Source organism: Aquila chrysaetos, chromosome 19, assembly GCF_900496995.4.
Source record: "Aquila chrysaetos chrysaetos chromosome 19, bAquChr1.4, whole genome shotgun sequence".
NCBI lineage: Eukaryota > Metazoa > Chordata > Aves > Accipitriformes > Accipitridae > Aquila > Aquila chrysaetos.
Window position 1 is genome coordinate 26,349,371 of NC_044022.1, and position 19,036 is coordinate 26,368,406.

General features: G+C 42.6%; 2 protein-coding genes across 9 annotated transcripts in view; one reads left to right on the forward strand and one right to left on the reverse strand.

The window, feature by feature from the left end:
- The window catches only part of C2CD3 (C2 domain containing 3 centriole elongation regulator), a 58,372-nt gene extending 53,429 nt beyond the window's left edge, over positions 1–4,943 (reverse strand). For 6 of the 7 annotated variants that reach the window (XM_030042497.2, XM_030042499.2, XM_030042498.2 and 3 more), the window contains exons 1-6: positions 4,816–4,943; positions 4,439–4,702; positions 3,366–3,523; positions 2,573–2,772; positions 1,915–2,132; positions 906–1,038 (exon numbers count right to left, since the gene is read on the reverse strand). In XM_030042497.2, the coding sequence (XP_029898357.1) occupies positions 906–1,038; positions 1,915–2,132; positions 2,573–2,772; positions 3,366–3,523; positions 4,439–4,702; positions 4,816–4,876 (1,034 nt within the window). In that variant the 5' untranslated portion in view covers positions 4,877–4,943. Of the gene's footprint in view, positions 1–905; positions 1,039–1,914; positions 2,133–2,572; positions 2,773–3,365; positions 3,524–4,438; positions 4,791–4,815 lie in introns of those variants that run through there. The other variant, XM_041118483.1, reaches the window with a different exon arrangement.
- Positions 4,944–5,146: 203 nt separating this feature from the next.
- Positions 5,147–19,036, forward strand: part of PPME1 (protein phosphatase methylesterase 1) — a 34,189-nt gene continuing 20,299 nt past the window's right edge. The window contains exons 1-2 of one of the 2 annotated variants that reach the window (XM_030042622.1): positions 5,147–5,302; positions 18,889–18,982. In XM_030042622.1, the coding sequence (XP_029898482.1) occupies positions 5,205–5,302; positions 18,889–18,982 (192 nt within the window). In that variant the 5' untranslated portion in view covers positions 5,147–5,204. Of the gene's footprint in view, positions 5,303–8,618; positions 8,907–18,888; positions 18,983–19,036 lie in introns of those variants that run through there. The other variant, XM_030042623.2, reaches the window with a different exon arrangement.

A 19,036-nucleotide genomic window follows, 5' to 3' on the forward strand; every position in this document is an offset into this window, starting at 1 on the left:
CCCAATCTTGCAGTTTAAGCACAGCTACTGCAAACAAGAGGAGAGGGGGCCTGAGAAAGACAAACAAGATGTTTATAAATGATACTCTATCAATTTTTCCTGGAAAGTCCAAAATAATCTACTTTTAAACAAATTGGAATAGTTTGAGCAGAAATAATTTAAATTGTGTTTGCAACAGCATCATTGACTGTCAAAGACAGTGACAGTATTTTCTGGTTTATAGTGGAACAAAAGGCATTGTTAATCTTTTTCCAAAAACAAGGAATTGAAGTTTCTCCTGTAAAAAACATGCATTTGTCTCAATGCTTCTAAATTTCAATTTCACTGAACTGAGAACGTTTACTAAGCCTAGTACTAAACAAAGTTGGAGTTAGAAGTTGAAAAGGCACAAACACTTTTTTTTTTCAGTCTGCTAAGAAAGATCATATGGAAGAAGATAATGACTACTAATTCTGAGAACACAGTTATAGATGCATTTTCATGGGTATTTTGGCATCAAGAGGTGCAAACTAGAATATGCAAAAGTACTCAATTTATGTCACTAATTACTTACATTTCTTCAAAAATCTGTTCTCTGTGATCAAGAAACATTTAATTTGCTGTGTTCCTTATCATACTCTTACTCCTTATCAACATTTAACATTTCCTTATCAAATAACACTGTACTAAATAGAAATATACTGTGAAATAAAATTAAAATCAGTGACTTAAATCAAGGCTTACTACATGATGATTAAAAACAATTCACAAAATGTAGCATTTTATTCACAAGTAGAAGTTAATTTCCCATTTGAACAAGAATCCTAATATACATCACATGAATCTCAGTATTTCAAGTTTTCCTGATAGGGTCTCAAAATTTATGGTTTGGAACTTAATATGACTTCCCCCTTTCCCAAGCTCACTTTGCTGGTGCTTTGAAGTTGTCCCTCTCTACAAAAGCAGGCACTTCATTCAGTTCAATCTCCATGTCAGGGCTAGACTTCATTGCAGAAACAACCATGGCATCACGGAGTTTATTGCCTTGATCCAAAAGAGCTGAGAAATAAGCAGAAGGATTAAATCTCAGCATTCAAATGCAATTTAAAAGCAACGTGTAAACACAATAAATGTGCCAGCTACAGTCAAGAAACTTCTGTTCTCTGCTGTTATAAAGAGATCTTGACATACTGGAGATTAAGTGCGTGCTATACACCGTAAAACAGATAGCGCAGCTGGGAGTGAGTGAGAGTAATCCTCTATCACTCAGAGCCATACAAATAACTCATCTGCAGGCAACAAGTCAGGCATTAGAGGGGCATTATTAAGATACAGTAGCAAGATTAATGTATGGAAGAACAGCTTGTCACCTTAGGATGTCTCAACAGCAGTCTAATTTTAGGCCTTCTCTGTAAATATAAAAAAATAACTCAAAAGGCAACACACATGGAAATGCGCCCTACTTTGATGCTCATTTGAATCCAGTCCAGGGGGTCTGTGATCTAAAAGGGATGTTAACTGGCAGATGATGGAAAAGAAATTATTTTCCATCTGAAAATGCCAATGGCATAGAAATCCTCCCAAGACCTACCTGAATGTGAGTGGAACCTTTGATGACCATCTCAGAAGACATGTCAATGATTAAACAGGCTGCGAAGCTGAGCTTCTTTTTCTTTTAGCCAGGTCAGAGCTCAGGCATACTGCTAGGGCAGCATGTTTTGCCTGATCCTGATACTCAAGCCACCTTCCAGCAAGACTAAATCAGTACTTTTTAAGCAAAGACCATTTTATTATCATTTTCTGTTTGAAATAATATAGTGAGAGCATGCAGAGTATCACTTTTTCTTTAAGTCTTTATCTCTAGATAGGCACCTGCAATATTATCAAGAACTATTTATTGCGAAATCTAAAAGATGTCGACAATTGTATACAAACCTGAAAGCAGGTCTTTTGTAGCTGGATTATGCAAAGAGAGCACCCGCGTGTTTGTTCTAGCAGGTGCTTCAGGATCAGTGCTGGTGGGAAACGACACTTGCCAATTTGAACGATTCACTTTCAGACAGTCATCTGGTAAAATCAGATGGTGATGAGAAGCAGAAAAAGTGTCCTTTATGTTTTCAGAGTTCTCTTGGAAAAGCAAATGGTCCTTTCCTCTATTGAAAAATGAAACATTATTTCAGTAACAACTAAAATGGATCGGTAAAGGGATTCAAACCTCTTCAAATTCTCCCTAGCACTGCAGCTGCCCCCCTACAGTAGAAGCTCCAAAAAGAAATGTGACACATTATTTTAATGACTCCTTATCTTCCACTTATACCATCAGAGAGACCGACTCAAGCTGTAAGTACAAGATCTGTGGTACCTCTTGTGTCAATTAGCATAGCCTGAACTAAGTCAATGTGGGATGCAAATTTATATCAGATGAGAAACTGGCCCTGTAAGCTCTGAAATGCTGAATGTTCTGGATTTCATATAAAATGCACATTCAAAAAGATCAAGTATTCCCTAACTTACAAGTGTATAGCCATTGCTTAAAAAAAGTGTTGTGAACTGCAAAATAAACCAGAATTTTGTCATGGGGAAAAAAAGATACCTGGGAGTTGTGGCTCTGCTATTGTTAACAGACTCTTGGTCAGCAATAGTCACCCGTGTTTGCCTGGGCTGCTGTGATGGAGCAAGAACCTGGGGCTTGCTGCTTCCCTGAGCAGGAGCGACATCTAAACTTGCATCTGTGGTTGGGACAGAGCTGCTGGTGTCATACAATTCTGGCAGAGGTTCTAGAACTAGTGAGACCTGAAAGACAGAATGTGAAAACAGTATTTTGTTATTTTCTTAATTAAGTGCAACACATACTGTATTCAACTTTACTTGTCACGCTCTGGACTATGCAAAGTAATATTTATATCATGCAGTTACGTAACATCATAAAACTCTGACATGTTTACAACTATTTGTTTCACATTCTGTGTTTTCAAATCACAGGCAACTATCTTTCAGCATAAATTGTCCAGAGCCAGGGCTGCAGAACAGAACACCACCTTCTTTACCTCAGATTTCAAAATCTGCTACAATTTGAGCCCAGTGAGGCTCTGGAGAAGCGTCAGAACTGAGTATCTGTTTTTAAATCCGCTCTTAAAGCTCACTCTCAGCGTAGAGACTACCAATTTTCTTAATCAAGTTGAACTACCAATGCCACACATCCTTCTAAACAAAAGAGAGTCAACACCGTCAGTATTCATTTTTCATTTGCTACCTTAGTTCACGAATGCCTTGGACAAAAACCAGGTCTGTAGCGCACCTAGTACAACTTGATCCTGGCACCTGATTATACTGGTAAGTCTTACAGCAATACAATTTATTATAAAGAGCAAAGACATAAGGACTACCTGCAGCTGTCCTAGTTTATCAGATGTTGGTGAAACTATGGTGAAAAACCCATTGATCGGATGGCTGGGAGAGAGCTGGGACAGTCCAGTGATTTGCACTCTGCCAATTGGAAGATGGTCAAGTCTGGTCATTACCTCCAGGACAAGCACACCCATATCTGCGAAAATTAGGAACAGCTTCATTTCAGTCTCACAGAACACGGTCACAATTAAACACAACTAAAGCTTTTTTGTTAAAATGACAGAGATGCTAGAGGTTAACATAATGTTGTATCATGAAATTATGATAACGAGGCAGCAGGTAAAGAAGTGTTATACTGATAATAAATTACGATAAATAAGTACAAGATTACCACAAAAGGACTACTGAAGATAGGACAAGGGGTAATGGTTTTAAACTGAAAGAGGGTAGGTTTAGATCAGATTTAAGAAAGGAATTCTTCATGATGAGGGTGGTGAGACACTGGAGGAGGTTGCCCAGAGCTGTGGATGCCCCATCCCTGGAAGTGTTCAAGGTCAGGCCGGACGAGGCTTTGAGCAACTTGATCTAGTGGGAAATGTCCCTGCGCATGGCAGAGGGGTTGGACTAGATGATCTTTAAGGTCCCTTCCAAAGCAAACCATTCTGTGATTCTATGAGCAGCAACAGCAGGCACAGGTTTTACAGACTCTAGACATCAGGCTTGCATTAATTTCCTGCAGATCTTTCACTAAATTAATCACCTTAACAATAGTACCAGCTCATCTGAGCATCTTTTTATTCTTCCCACCCTTAAAATATGGAAATGTCTATTTAATGTGATATGTATAATAGCAAAAATCATCTGATCTTGACACTAAGGGGACAACAGGAGGCTTCGACAGTTTGCAGACCTGAGGGCTAAACCTGATTACTAGGGAGACCGATGCCAGCAATTCCAAAAGCCTCCCGAATCAGAAAAACGACCTAAAAAGCCGTAAAGCAAAACCAGGACCGGGGTTACTTGGGTAGGTAAATAACTCCCCGGCTTTTGCGGGTCTCCCCGCAGCTCCGGCCCGGCCCTGGCCTGCCTGACCAGGGCGAAGCGGCTCTACCTGTCAGGTAGGCAGCGAACTGCCTGGGCCCGCAGCGGACAGCGTAGCGGGCGGTGGTTCTCCCCGCCGGCTGCCCGGGCCGGGAGGCGGGCTGGAAGACGGTACCGTCGGAGGTCTCCCCCCACCACCTCAGGCGGACGAAGGGGGCGGCGAACGGCTTGGGGGCCGTCCATACAACTCGGGAGACGGTGCAGCGAAGGAAGCAGCGCAGCGGCCCCTCCACAAGCGGCGGCAGGCTGGTGGAAGCGGGGATGTCGCCGGTACCTGTGGGGACGAGGGACCGAGAGGCGTCAGCGAGCGCCGGGCTGAGGCGCGTTCCTCAACCGTCGCCGCCGGTTCCCACCACCCTTCATTTTCCCCCTCAGGGACCGGCCCACCTCCCCTCCGCCGGGAACGCCCCGCCGCCGGGGCGAGCACCCTCGGCCTCCTCTGCCGCATCCCGCCTCGCCTCAGGCCGCGCCGGCAACCGCCGCCTGGGCGGGAGCGGGACGCCGCCAAGCCGCACTTCCGGGACTACAACTCCCATCATGCACCGCGAGCACAAGCAGCACCTTTCGGGAGGCGAGGACTACGTTTCCCAGAAGGCCACGGGAGGGAAGCTACGGGTGCCCGGCGGGGGGAGGCCGCTTCCGGTGGGGCGGTGCGGCGCGGCGCGGGGGTTGGCGGCGGCCGAGGCGCTCGGCGGGGGCGGTTTTTTTTTGGGGGGGGGGGGGGGGGGTGGGTGTTCGCCGTGTGTTTTTGTCTTGTTGGTGCCTCGTTCGCCGTCATGTCGGCTCTGGAGAAGCAGCTACACCTGGGCCGTCTCCCCCCGCGGCCCCCGTTACCCGGTGGCGGCGGCCAGTCCGGTTCCAAAATGCGTATGGGGTAGGTGGGGGAAGGGCGGGAGAGGCTGAGGGGACCGGGGGGGTTGAGGTGGGGGGGACAGAAGGGGAAAGAAGCTAACGGCTGTGGGGAGGGATGCTTGTTGCTGCGGGCCTGGGGGTCTCGCTGGCAGTTTGGGGGGGGGGGGGCTCTGGAGGGAGGGTGTGCTCGTTATTGGGGAGGGGGGGTCTGCTGAGAGGGGTGGTCGTTGGAGGAGAGAGGAGCCACCCTTATGTGGGCAGGTTGGGGTGCCCTGTACAAAGGGGGTGTGTGTTCTGTCCTGAGTGGAGCTGAGGGTGTGCTTTGGGGGATGGGTGACTTCTTGCTGGGGGGGGGACACACCGGGGGCTGGGGTGTTTGCTGCTGGGGTGTTTGAGGGAGGGGGGGGCTGTGGGAGAGGGGATTTCGTGGGTGGGGTGCTTGTTCCTGGGGGAATTGGCAGGGAAAGGGAGAAAAGTGGGTGCTGTTTGCTTGGGGGGGGGGGTAGCGTGAGGGGGTGGCAGCCCAGTGGAGGTGGCCGGCAGCGTGGTGGGTCTCCATGGACGGTGACATGGTACGAGAGGCCATCAAGCCCCCGGGGTGGGGGGGATTGCTCACCAGTGCCCCAGGAGAGCAGCTTCTGGTCAGGGCTTCTCCAGCCGCCTCTCCCTGGCAAGGAGGCAGGCAAAGGTGTTACCGCACCGAGAGTATCCTCAGTGCTGGGGGAAGGTGGCTGGTGCTGGGATTGCTCTTCAGCAGCCCTTTTCTCTGAGTCCTTTTGTCATCTGTGTTTGAAGGGAGGGTCAAACGCGTCGTAATTTGTCCGAGTGGTACCTCAAAGTCGGTGAAAGCATGGTTCGGGGCGAGAGGTATATTTAAATGTTTTTTCTCAGCAGCAGATGCTTACGTGAAGCTGTACAGTAGGTGAGCTCTGCAAAGTGACTTAAGTCCCTGCTTCAGATGATGGAAAATCTGGGGTACAGGTGTCAAATCTTTGAAGCGGGCGTGAGAACATGTTTTGGAAGCTGTGAGAGAAGACTGACCAGTGTCTAGCTGTGTGGATGGCAACTAAAAAGGACTGACTGGACAAGAACAACCTCGGCAAAAGCTTTATTCTCTAGTGATGAGTTAGAGGGAGCAAATGGGTTGCAAATGGGATGGCTTTGAAGGGAATTTAGTCATTTCACCGCCAGAGATGTGAGGGAGAAGCCTGTCTTGCAAGCAGGTACCTAATTATGTTTAAAGGAGAGCAAGATGATCTTGCAGCAGGGTTATGGCTAGATTGTAGGGAAGTTATGGTTGCAGAGTTAAGCAAAGGAAGCTGGCAATAATCATGGGGCCTTGAGCTCAGGAGAGGTGCGGTCTCAGGACGCTGAACAGAACACTTTGGCAGCCCTGTGCAAAAGTGTAGATTTAAGCAGAATGGCAAAAACATGGAAATTTTATTAAATCTGGAGAAAAGGCGTTTTCAGGGCTGTATGACTTTTCGTATGTAGCTGATTGTTGAAGTACGAAATCTGAGGTCTGGATTGTGACAAAGACCAGGGTTTGATCCTCTGGAGGAACGCCAGCCTCCGTGCAAGAGCAAGCCTCTGTGAGGTCCAGGTGTGCTCTGCACGATTTCTGCACGATATGAAGTGCTCTATTTGGAGGATAAAAATATCCTACAATCCCTACAGGAAATCTCCTTTGCCTTGATGCATGAAATCAGATAACTAAAAGAAATAATGAAAAAGACAGCTACTCCGCTGTGACTGAAATAAACTGTTTAGGTATTTATGGATGGGAGAGGACTATTTCTCCTCTCCTTTAAAGCATACTTTTAAAACATTTATTTTGCATCTTATTATTTCTATTATATTTGAACAGATATAATACAATTGATGTAGTTATTACATGAACTAATACTAACAAATCTTCATCAAATACTTATTTCTTTTAATATGAATTATTTTAGAGCTAAGCTTCATGTAAGTGTTTAATGGCATGGCTTTGAGACTAAGCAAAAAAGTTGTATTCAAGGATTAATTTGTACTGTTAGTGTGGAAATAGGCATAGAAATTAGAAAGAAGCAGTTTGGAATGACTTTCAGAGGGGGTTGCTCTCTGTCAGGACTGCTGTGCTCTCCTGTATTTCTTGGTTATCTGATGTTGAGAGTTGGGACTCATGGGCTCTGTTGTGTTAACTGTGGGGTTACGAGCAAGTCACTATACCAGTAATTCACCCGTTTGTGTTGTGGAGAATCTTGTATTTCACAGGAGTGTGCTGAAGGTTACGTGGTACATATAAGGCTAGATTTAATGTTAAATATATTATTTAATTATGTTGGCTCTGTTCAGAACAGAGTTAACCAAGCAAACCCTTATGCTGTACAAAGTCTGCCAAACACACAATTTTTCTGTTTTAGGTGAAGAAATGAAGTTTTTATTTCTCCCTCGTTTTATCCTGTTTAACTTAAGAGTCTTCTCCCTTGTGGTTATTTTGTGTAATTTTGAATGTACTTTATACTGGTTTCATGGATTGTAAACTTTGTCAGCAGCTCATCTAATTATTTCCATACAACAGTGTATACACCGATGGCACTGTAAACAAACACCATGACACATTGCTTGTTCAGTTAGGTATTCCTATGTTCATAATAAATCTAAAAACTTCCAACATTGGTGTTAAGGTGGCCTTAAACAGGATGAAAATCAGGTTGCAGTTTGTCTTGCTGCTGGTGTCAACTTCTGTCAGCTATTTCCTGAAGACAGGTACCTCCATGTTAAATAAAAAGTCAAAAATTAATTTCCTGCAGCATAGGGTGATCCGCACTCTGCTGCAAGACCTCAGAGTTGGTAAACTAAAGGAGTTGATGTGTTTTTCATGTGCCTTTAATTGGCCGTTTTCTTGCAAAATGATGCCGTACTGCAGGATGTATTTTCCATGTCAGTGTTGTCGTTTCTGAAAATCCATCCTCGTGATGATTTTTATTAGAAAAAAAGACAAAAGGCCATTAAGTTACTAACTTAATGAGGTGCTGACAAAACCCCCATGATATTTGTTGCTTTGCTTACTCATCTCAGGTAAACAAGCAACTTAGAATTGAGCATTTCCAGGGATTTTTAAATGGATTTTATGATGTACGCCTCTGGGGTATTTTTGCAGGTCAGTAATATTTCTGCTCGTGCAGTGCTCGTTAGTAGCAATTCTATATAGTAATTTATATAATGCTTCCTATCTTGCTGATCTTTGGAGGGTTTTTGAACCCTCTCTGTTAGGGAAATGATTATGAAGGGAAGTTTTGTTTTCTGTTGTTCTGTAAAGCTATAAAACTCTTTTTTTCCCTTTCATGTACTTTCTGGAAGCACTGATAAGAAATGCAATGTTGCAGTTAAGGATCAAGAATTCTCCTCTCCTTCCCCTTCGAAGCAGCAGGGAATAGTTCATAATCACATTGTAGTTGCATGGCGCAGTTTTATGTTTCGTTTACTGCTCTGACATCGAGTAAATCCCTTTGCGGGTGATGTTCCCGTTGTGTGAGGCACTGCACGTCTGACATGAGAACGGTGTCATCCGGAGAGACTTGTGACTTATGTGTAAAAAGGAGACAAGAAGAAGTGGAATAGACAGCAAGGTACAAGTAATGGTGAGGTGAAGCTGTCGTGCTGTTGACACTTTTATGGCTGTTTTTGCAAAGGAGGGCTGGAAGGGAGGTCTGGCAGGGTGGTGAGGTGGCTTTTTAAATAGGTGTTGACTGTCCTTCCCGCGTGGGTAGTAGGGTGGTGCGTAGGAGAGCTCCAACATTTGTCTGAACATGGAGCGTGGGTAATAGATGCTGCTGCAGCAGAAGCTTTGGCTCAGATTTTTAGTCGAAGCGTTCAAATGCCAGGACTGCATGGGATCGAACTTGTCAACCTACGTTTGTGCGATTGTATCATTTACTTGTCTCTGGTTGCTGATGGAGCTGGCAGGAGATAAGGGTGGCTGGATGTCAGCATCATCTAGACCCTTGCTTCTGAACCTGATTAGTTGTAGACTCAATACTTTGTTTCTTTAACCTTTTCTTCTTCCCCCAAGATCTCTGATCTCTCTTTATTTTAAGCTGTGTTTTTATTTTTGGACAGCGGTGCCCAAAACTGGACGTGGAACTTCAACAGAGGCTTTCACACATCTGTGAGCTGGAAAGATTATTTCATCTACATTTGTAGATGATAACTTCATTCATACATCTCAGCAGAACTGAGGGTTTTTTTGGTGTTATGACTCTGCCCCTCTACTCAGGTTGTGGGCTACAGTTTTGCTGTGTGGCTGCTTGCATCTTGTCTGCTTTTGTGTGAATTATTTCTACCTGGGCTTAATTTAGGCTTAACTAACTTTAGTCTTAGCAGGATGTAGTTCAATACAACCAAGCGCAGGATTCTATAGTCAGGCCACCAAAAGAGAATGTAATTAATTTTACAGAGAAAAATGAGTGTGTGACTTACGGTGCTGGCAAACGTACAGGGCTATACTGAAATAGTCCTTTAAAATTCAAACTTTTACGGGGAACAAAAATAATTAAACTTAGAGAAACATTTGTTTGCTGTGTTAAGCATCTTGTGTTTATAAACCTGTTTTATTTCTGCACTTTAAATTTCTTGAATTGGAAGCAGCACCATTAGAAGGGGTTCAAACTTAATATCCAACAGTGCTGGCAAGCTGATTTTTCCATGGCTAAATGCTTTGCTTCGTACGCACCGAACCTCTGACTAGCTGCTGGGTAGTCTCTTTTTTATTCTTTCTTTTTTTATCAACCAGGCAGGCCATGTTAGTGTGACTGTATGGTGTGGTTGAAAGCAGATCATAAGCAGAGGGTGGAGCAAGTGAGATTGCTTTAGGAAAATAGAAAAATAATTTACTGCAGCACTGAAATTTCTCAAGCTTCAATCATCCTTGACCAGAAAGGCAAGTTACGGGGGAGGATGCTTTCCTCAAAACATCGTTTTCAAGCTTACTCTGAGATTATTTGTTTTGAAAAGAAGATTTTGCCATTTATACTGAGGACGTCTTAACCAAAATATGTCTTAACTATCTTTTTTGAATACATCATTAAAAGTTTAATATGTGTTTCGGTGGTTTGTAATAAAATGGCACCTACTACTGCCTCGAAATAGGTGAAAATAGACTCACCTCTCTTTTTTTTTTTCTTTTTTTTCCCTTTTTTTTTTTTTTTTTTTAATTTTATTCATTTTTTGCCATTTTCCAGTACGATTGCTTCCTTATGTCTCTTTACTGGAGAGTCTCATTCAAGAATTCAAAGTGGCCAAAGCAAATAGCTGTGCTGTGCCTATGAGACTGTCACACGAGGCCAAGTGCTCTGCTCCGTCACTGTGAATCTTAGCTCTGCTGCCAGCTGCAGCCTCTTGCGCGCTTCCAGTTGTTTATTAAAGTAATGACACACAAGAAAATCCCAACAGTAGGGATGTTGAATCCTTGATTGTGTGAAATACTGATATTAATATTTAAGTAAAACCACTGAATAGTTAAAATGGCTGCTGCAACATAGTTTTGACTGGCTTTTGCGGTAGCACAAGATGTACGCTTAGAATTTCATTGTATTACACAGTACATCGCATTGATTTCTGCTACCTTGCTTCCTCTAAATTACAGCCCCCTCCTGCCTGCAGACACACACGTGTGCATGCACCGTTCCAGCAACACCCACCTTTGCTGGCGTAGCGCTTTCCTGCCTGTATTTAAGTGCTCTCCGACAGAATTGTCCAACTGAATGATGTTACCAAAAGGCTGTTCTTAAAGGAAGGTGGTGCTTCTCTTTGACCTTAGCAGTACGTGAAAATCACACCAGTGAGAGGAACCTGAAGTTCATTTTTCAATGTCCATTTATTTTAAGGAGCAAATCTGTCTAAGGTTGTGTTTGAAATTGCCTGCATATTGAAAATGATTCGTTTGAATTGCTCGGTTGAAATGGAAATAAAGTCAAACTTTATGGTCAGAGTTCTTTGGGGAAATCAAATACTGGAGTTTGCAAAATCACTAGTGAAGCAAAAGGACTGACACTTACAGCAGCAGCTCCTGACAGCTGTAGCAGCTGCTGCATTTGTCGTCTTAATTTTTGTCTTGAGTTTTTCACTACTTTGCTTACAGAACTAGCTTATTCAAAGTCAAGGATCTGGTTGGGATTTGAAAATGAAAGACAGTTTGCTGTTCTTTTCCAATATGTGAATAAAAATTACATATGATCTCCTGAGATCTTTTAATTGTCTAGAAGGGCTTGATTGGATCAGATCTGTGTAATTCAATCATGACAATTTCAACTAATTTCTCCCTTTCTAATCCATTTTTTTCCCTGCAACTTTTTTAATAAAGAAACATTGTATGTATTCAGTATCTTCAAGGCAGAACTTAAAATACTGCCCTTGCCAATTATTAGAATTTTTAAATATAGCTTGTCAACTATGGCAGTTCTTTCATATAGATTATATTTGATTTGCTTTGGTCAGGTTCAAATGTGGTGCAAGAATTAAGTATCCTGATTGATGCACATGATGTTCTTTAATTGCATTAATAGTTTTAAATATGGACTCTCGGTCAACAAAAAAAGGCATTTCTAAAAATGGTTCTCCCTGCTTGGTACAACCTTTTTTTTTTTTTTTTTCTTTTTAGGAAAAATACCTGCAAGAAAACCCCTTTAAAAATTGGTGAGAGATTTGTTGAGCCACGTGGGCTCCTGTTGCTCTGGGATCGCTTGCAGTATTTGCACATTTTCAGTATGTGATGAAGAGGACAAACTGCACAATAGGATAAAACTAGCTGTAGAGGGTGCCCAGAATTTGTTTTGTGATTCCAGTTTAATATGCTGGGTGGCTGGCTTGGAGTTCAAGGATCGTTCTAGAAAAGTTATTATGTTGGATCCATTTCTGTTTTGGTCTGCTGGATACTTTAAAAAGCAGTAATTAGTTCTGTCAGTTTAAATATTTGGTCAGCAAAATACTGCTTCAGCATAGGAAGGTGCAAAAATCACAGCTGCTGTTTATTGGGCTTGCTTCTAATTTTGAATGTGTGTTGATGTATCGCTAAAAAAAGCAGCTCTGGGAAAAATAACAAATCAAAGATACTAATTCTTTTCTTCAGAGAAATCTTTCTCTGAAATCAGCCACTGCCCAGCTTCCTGCGGTGGCTAGGTGTTTTGTGAAAAGCTACATGTTTATTCTGCCCTTCTTGGGGTTCACTATTAAATGAGAGGTCACTTATGTTTTCCCAAGCATTGTTTGGAGGCAAGTATTTTGCTTTAAGTTGCAATTTGCACATATTTGCATTGGGGGTGACAATAGTTTTTAACTCCCAGCTCCTCTTCACTTTCTGCTCCAATTCCCCTGCAAACATAGGAGTTCCGGTATATATTGTTCCCAGACATTTCATATATGACACAGAACTACTAACATATTCTCTGGAGGTGTTAACTCTTGTTAAGCTGAATTTGAAGCATTTGCTAATGCCACTAAATCAAACAGTATGGCAAGAAGTAGAGTGGCAACTTCCCAGGGAAGGGCTTGGCTCTGATTTCATAGGTTCCTCTTGCAATCTAGGAGCTACTCTGCATGGATCTGTCTTGGTATTAGCATGTGCCTGCCTCTTGCATGAAAATTTTAGCAGTAATCCTTGCGTTGGACCTCTGCTGTCAGAAATGGTGTTAGAAGGAGATACAAAAATACTCAAGTCTCTTGATCGTGCCTTTGTTGGTTTTTTTGTTGTTTTTATTTCCCATTCCGGTTTTCCCCAAGCAAAGTGGAAAGTTGACCAATCTAATCTCACTTTTGCTTAGGAATTATGGATGGCTTTTGTGAAACTGAGCAAAGTTTAACCATTTCAGTCAATAGTTGCTTCACATTCAGACTATGGCAATGTGATCAGGCCAACCCTGTGTGGGTTTGTGCTGCTACTGAATGGAGCAATTTGTCTCCTACAGTTCTGCTACTTGTCTTCATCTTCTCCATTGTACTGTGTTTGGGTGGCCTTGCGGTTAGCCAGGTAGGGAACAGATCTGGCCGAAAGATCTGGGAAAGACCAGAGCAGTTGTGGCTGCCCCATCCCTGGCAGTGTTCAAGGCCAGGTTGGATGGGGCTTTGAGCAACCTGGTCTAGTGGAAGGTGTCCCTGCCCATGGCAGGGGGGTTGGACTAAATGATCTTTAAGGGTCCCTTCCAACCCAAACTGTTCTGTGACTCTATGAAAACCGTTTTTGTTTTCAGCTAGATCTGTTCACAGGGAGTGGTTAACTCTGGAGGAATGGGGAAGGAAGGAGATGTCGTCTTCACTAGCCTTGCAGGTTTATTCTACGTTACAGTGACTGTGTATCAGTGCTCTCCGTAACTGGAGGGTCGCCTTTTCTGATTGTCTGCCAGTTCCAGGAGAAAGAGCTGCATCAGGTCAGCCTAAGAGGCTTGAGGCTAATATCAAGTTCTCCAGATTATCTGATCTCTTGAAGACATCTGCTTGAGAAAACGAGCTAAAAATCCCCTTCAATCTGAGCAATTGAGATGAAGTTAGCTTACCCCTTCACTCCTCCTCCACCACCCTGCCCCATGTCGGTCTTGGTGTGTTTAAACAGATCGGGCTCTGTAAAGCTTCTTGCTCTATGCTCTGTTTTCCAGTCTTGATCATTTCTACACTTCCTTGAATCCTCCTCAGTTATATCCTTAAATTATTGATCCAGCTGCAGGTACAGTATTCCAGACATGGTGGCACCAGCGCCTTATGCAGTAGTGGTAGAATCTGTGCTCCAAGTCGAGGTTGTCCTTAGATGCCTGAGAATCACGCCACGAGCGGGGTCACCGTGCTCTTACTTTGGTGTATGCAGTCAGCCGACAAACCACGGGCTTTCCGGAGACCATGCATCACAGGAGTATGTGCCCCGTGCTGTTAATGCTGTTTCTTGCCTTGTGCCTTGGAACATAACTTCACCTTGTTGTTTTTGAGATAATGTTCTTCATCTGTCAGAAAAAGAACAATGCCAAGTCCCTCTACACCTGCTCTTGCCCACGTAGGATTAATGAACATTTTCTACATGGCTTGGCTATCGGTAGCCGATTTTGGTTAGTGCTGTGCTTAACAGTCCCTCTGGCAGTCTTGAATGCTTAAAAATGTGAGTTTACTGGTAGAAACTATGACATGGGGTTTGGTGTTTGTGACAGATCCCAAGTCCGATGTCATCAGTGACAGCTCAAGCTATTTCATGTTGTTGCAACTTGGGCTTGTAGCATTGGTGTGCACCTGTGAGAAGTTAATTTATTTTTGTTATGATTCATTTTGATGCTAAATACCCCAAACTTGTGCTACATGATAATTCATGTGATTTCATACCTTTCATACACAATACAGGTTTAATGTCCTTGCACTAGTCAACAGCCTACTGTGTTCCCTTGCCTTGTGCAGTAGTGGCTGTCCACACTGTAACCCTGCTTTCACAAAAGTGGATTAATTTGTCACACAACGAAAACTCTTCATCTGGCATGATACAATTAATCAGCAACTTGCTCCAGGATTTCCCCATGTTCTGCCTCCCTTATGGGTAGGAGAGTCCACTTACAAACTCTGGTCTCACGATACAGGGGAGGTTACCAGGGAGTTCCTGCTGTTTACCGGATTTATGGATTATGTTGGAAGGGGTGTAGCCAGGCAGATGACGATAGTTGCTAATCACCTGGAATTACTCAGGACAATCAAACCTAAAACCAGCTGTAACATGCTGTGGAAAAGTCTGACTGTGCTGAAATGCTGCATTTTAAAAGGGTGATCAAATTTGTTGTCACTAACTGCACATCCTACCTATTCAAAGACCGGTGAAGGGAAATCGTCCAAGCTGTGAGCAGTTCTCTCCATCTCCAGAAAGAACCAGAAATGGTATGGAGAGAGAGCATGATCGGGGCTGGGATGGCTTCCAGGCAAGGAGACAATCAATAAAGTAGGATTCTCGGCTTGAAAAATACATGGCCCAGGCAAGGGAAATATGATAGGGGTGTATACAATCATTAATACTGTAGAGAAGAGCAGGCAAACGTTATAGTGTGGGCTTAAAAGCAAACAGAAGTAATCCTTTTTGCTCAAAGCCTAATTAAATCGTGGCACTGTTGTCACAGATGTTGTGCAAGTAGCTCTGGCTGGAAGCGGTTCGTATTTTATGTGACGAGCTAATGGAAACTGCCCTCCCTTAATGCAACACAGTGCTGAGGATGCAGCCTCTGGAGATTTCCATCCTGCTAATAGTGAAAATTTGGAGGCAGGTCATACGCTGTTCCTTACTTAACCCTTTCCAGAGTATTTGCTGTACTGGCATCTCTCGGTGACACGTTGCAGAGCTGGATGGACCTTTGCTGTCTCTCATCATACCGATTCTTGTGGTCCTAGAAGATAAACCAATTGTAAGACAGGTAGCTTGAAGCTCTGATTAATAATAAGAGTTTGCTGTATTTCGTACCAAAATCTTGCTTAGGAAATTCAGCATTAGTTGTTCTTTTCATCTTGATCTGCACTGGGAGGTTTTGTGTTTATTTTTTTTCTAGCAGGATGTTTTATCAGTGTCACAGCAAATGTCTCCCTTCCTTGGATACTTGGACACTTATGCAGGTGTGCTTGGTTCTTCCCAATATTATGACAACTCATCATCTTGATATTACTTCACTTTGTTCTTCCTGATCTACAGCATTCTTTGAAAGGCTAAGGTTTGAATGTGGTATTTTTTCTTTAATCAGAGAAAGATTAAGCTGAGGCAGTAAAAGAGATTAATATTTTCTGGATTTACGTAGGTGTGTGACATTTTATTTAATTGAAACTTGACAAGAGCAATACTGAAGTCTGGAAACCCACAGAAGAGAATTTGGACTGTTCAGGGGGTGGTTGTTTTATGTTTCATTTTCTAGAAATATCAGGGGAAATAGGAGTTTTGTTTCTACAAAATTGAAAAGCTGCTTTGTCTGTTCCTTTCTATTTCTTTAGGAAGCCAAGAATTCAGGAGAAACTCCCTTCAACGGAGGAGATTTTTCTTCTCTGGAGGTCTTTCACCCCCCACGCCCATGCTTGATTTTAATATTCTGTGCTGATTGCCTCCCCCAGAAGAGTTGAAGTGCAAAAAGCCTGTTAAAATGGTGCACTGTTACTCATCCTGTATACTGGGCTCGAATCTAGTCTAATTATGTCACTGCCGAAATTAAGCACTACTCTTTTAGCCTTACTGAGTGAATATCAGCCTGAGAAACAGATTTTGCATCAACTGAGTCATCAGGAAAATTCTGATTGCGGAGCCTTTTGTTAGTAATGGGGATACAAGGAGAGGGCACAGCTGCACCTTTTGATGGAAGCAAAAGATAAATTGGTTTGCCAACTGGGCACCTTTGAGAGTCCTGGTTTAGACAATGTCCGCAGAACAGGTCTTCTCCGTTCACCCAACAATTTAGGGGAATTTCATTCCCTAAGGTGCTGGATACGACCTGACATTAGTACTACAGGAGCAGCTAATTTAAGATGTAATTTGTTGCAGTGCTTTGTGATGTACCTGTTAACAAACTGCAGCAGAAATTAGCCTTACTATAAAGAGGAGGTGAGTCTCACTGCTTATGGGGAATAATGACTGTGATTCACGTTTTGGAAATGTGTTACTGGGAAAACTAAGCTTTTTTTTTTTTTTTTTTACTGCCTCTGTTCAGGTATTATTCCCTGGGCATGCAGAGCACTGGCAGGAAGATGCCAGCTTATACAAAAGGAGGAAACCTTTCCAGGTAGAAGTAGTTACTAGACACGAAGCAGTCCACAGGTAGCGCTGATGTCCAAATCTTTCATCACACCAAGTCCTCTTTTAACACAATAGTTTCGGTCCATCTCCAAAGCACCTTCTCTTCCCCTGGTGTCCACCATTATGATTTTCTTGCCTGTGCAGTGCTCGTTCATCAGTATTTGGCAAACGATGTGATAGAAAAAGAAATCTTGCTTCTGGGCACTAGCTCCCTAGTTTGTGCTGGATAGAACTGGGCATCCAGAAGTCTCCAGTGATTGGAATGTGGTTGGCCAGATTTTACCTTTCTGGGTTGTTTGATTTTTTTTTTTTTTTTTTGATGACGGTAAAGCAGTGTTTCTGTATGGGTAGATTATGACTTCTAAAGCAATTACAGCAACCTGGGAATAGGTGCAAAGCCTGGAGCATACTGGAGCCTGAAAGCCTATTCTCGCATGGAAATATTCTCCCAGCATCTGTGTTACACATTCTTGTCATTATGATCCTTAATTTAAAATGCAGGTTTCTAAAGGTCCTACTTTTTTCTTTTGCTTTTCTTTTTTAATTTTATTTTTTACTTTAGCCTTTTGGACCAGTACCTTTTACTTGCATTGCTGGACTTCATAGCATCCTTCCTAACGAAATGGTTTTATTATCGGATATTTTCAGAATCACAGACAGTTGCCTGTGTAGCTCTGAGAACATGGAAGAAGGCAGCTTGAGGAGTGTTTGTTGGTCTTTATTGTGATGCTGTTCTCGTGGTCCTTATACTTAACTGAGGCAGGATAGATACGGAAGCATATACCGAATTAATTTGGTCTTGTTCTTCTCCTTCACAGCCCTGATGTTGCCCTACATAGAGTATTTAAGTCCTAGATCTGTTTACAGATATGTTAATGTTTTAACCATTGCAATAAATATCAGGAAACTTGAGCTGTAATTAAAACTTGCTGCTGTTAACTTAAACCTGGTGGATTTTATTTATTCTGCTCCCAAAAGTGTTTCTAAGTGTTTTTTTCTATATACGACACTGTTCAATTCTCTCCATAGTTTTTCTACCAGCCACTTAGCCATCAGGGCAGGTAGACTTTCTGTTTGAATTATATTTCTTCCAAAAACTAGAGGAGATTTCTAGGAAAGTTGTAATCTCATGACAGGTAGTACACGGTAGATTGGTAGTAACCTTCAGTAAATAGCTGGCATTCTGCTTTTCAATGCTGTAGTGTCAAGGTGATTTCAGAGAGGGACATATTCTTTTTTTAATTATGATTCATGGGCTGAGTCATAAATTTAGGATGGCTTCCTGTGTTCCAGGCACTGGAGTGCTCCCAGTCATGTCAGCATCAGGCTTGCTTTAAGGCTAGAGCGAGACCATTGAATACAAAGGTATTTAGTGACTTTTGACTCTGACTTTTGAAGCATCTGATCTATGGGTCATTGCAAATTGGAAGATTGTACTGGGACAGTATCACTATGTGCCCTGTTCTTTTTCTTTTCCCTTGTCTTAGGTCTGTGTAGTCTAAATGGCCATTGTTCAGTCTCCTTGGTGTTGCTTTACAAGGAAAATACTCTTCTCTCTGTGTCTCCACTAGTTTTCCTGTGCATCTTTGTAATATCCTCAATAGGAGCAACAATTAGGTGAAAAAAAAGGGAGATTTCCTTATTGACCATAAAATTGCTAATACTGTAGTTGTATGGGAATTTCACTGATGCATCATTTGCTTCCAGTCCTAAACTGTTGTGTAACACCAGTGTGTTCTCTTCAGTGTACATAATGATGCCTGTATGCCAATTTAAATGAAAGATTTTAAAAATCCCTCTTACTGATTTTTTTTTTTTTTTTTGTATGTGTGTGTGTCTTGCAGCCCTGGAAGAAAGCGTGATTTTTCGCCAGTGCTTTGGAGCCAGTACTTTGAATCTATGGAGGACGTTGTGGTAGAAAATGAAACTGGCAAGGATATATCCTTTTTTCCCCAATTGAACTTTTCTTATTCTCAGTGACTGGGGCATTAT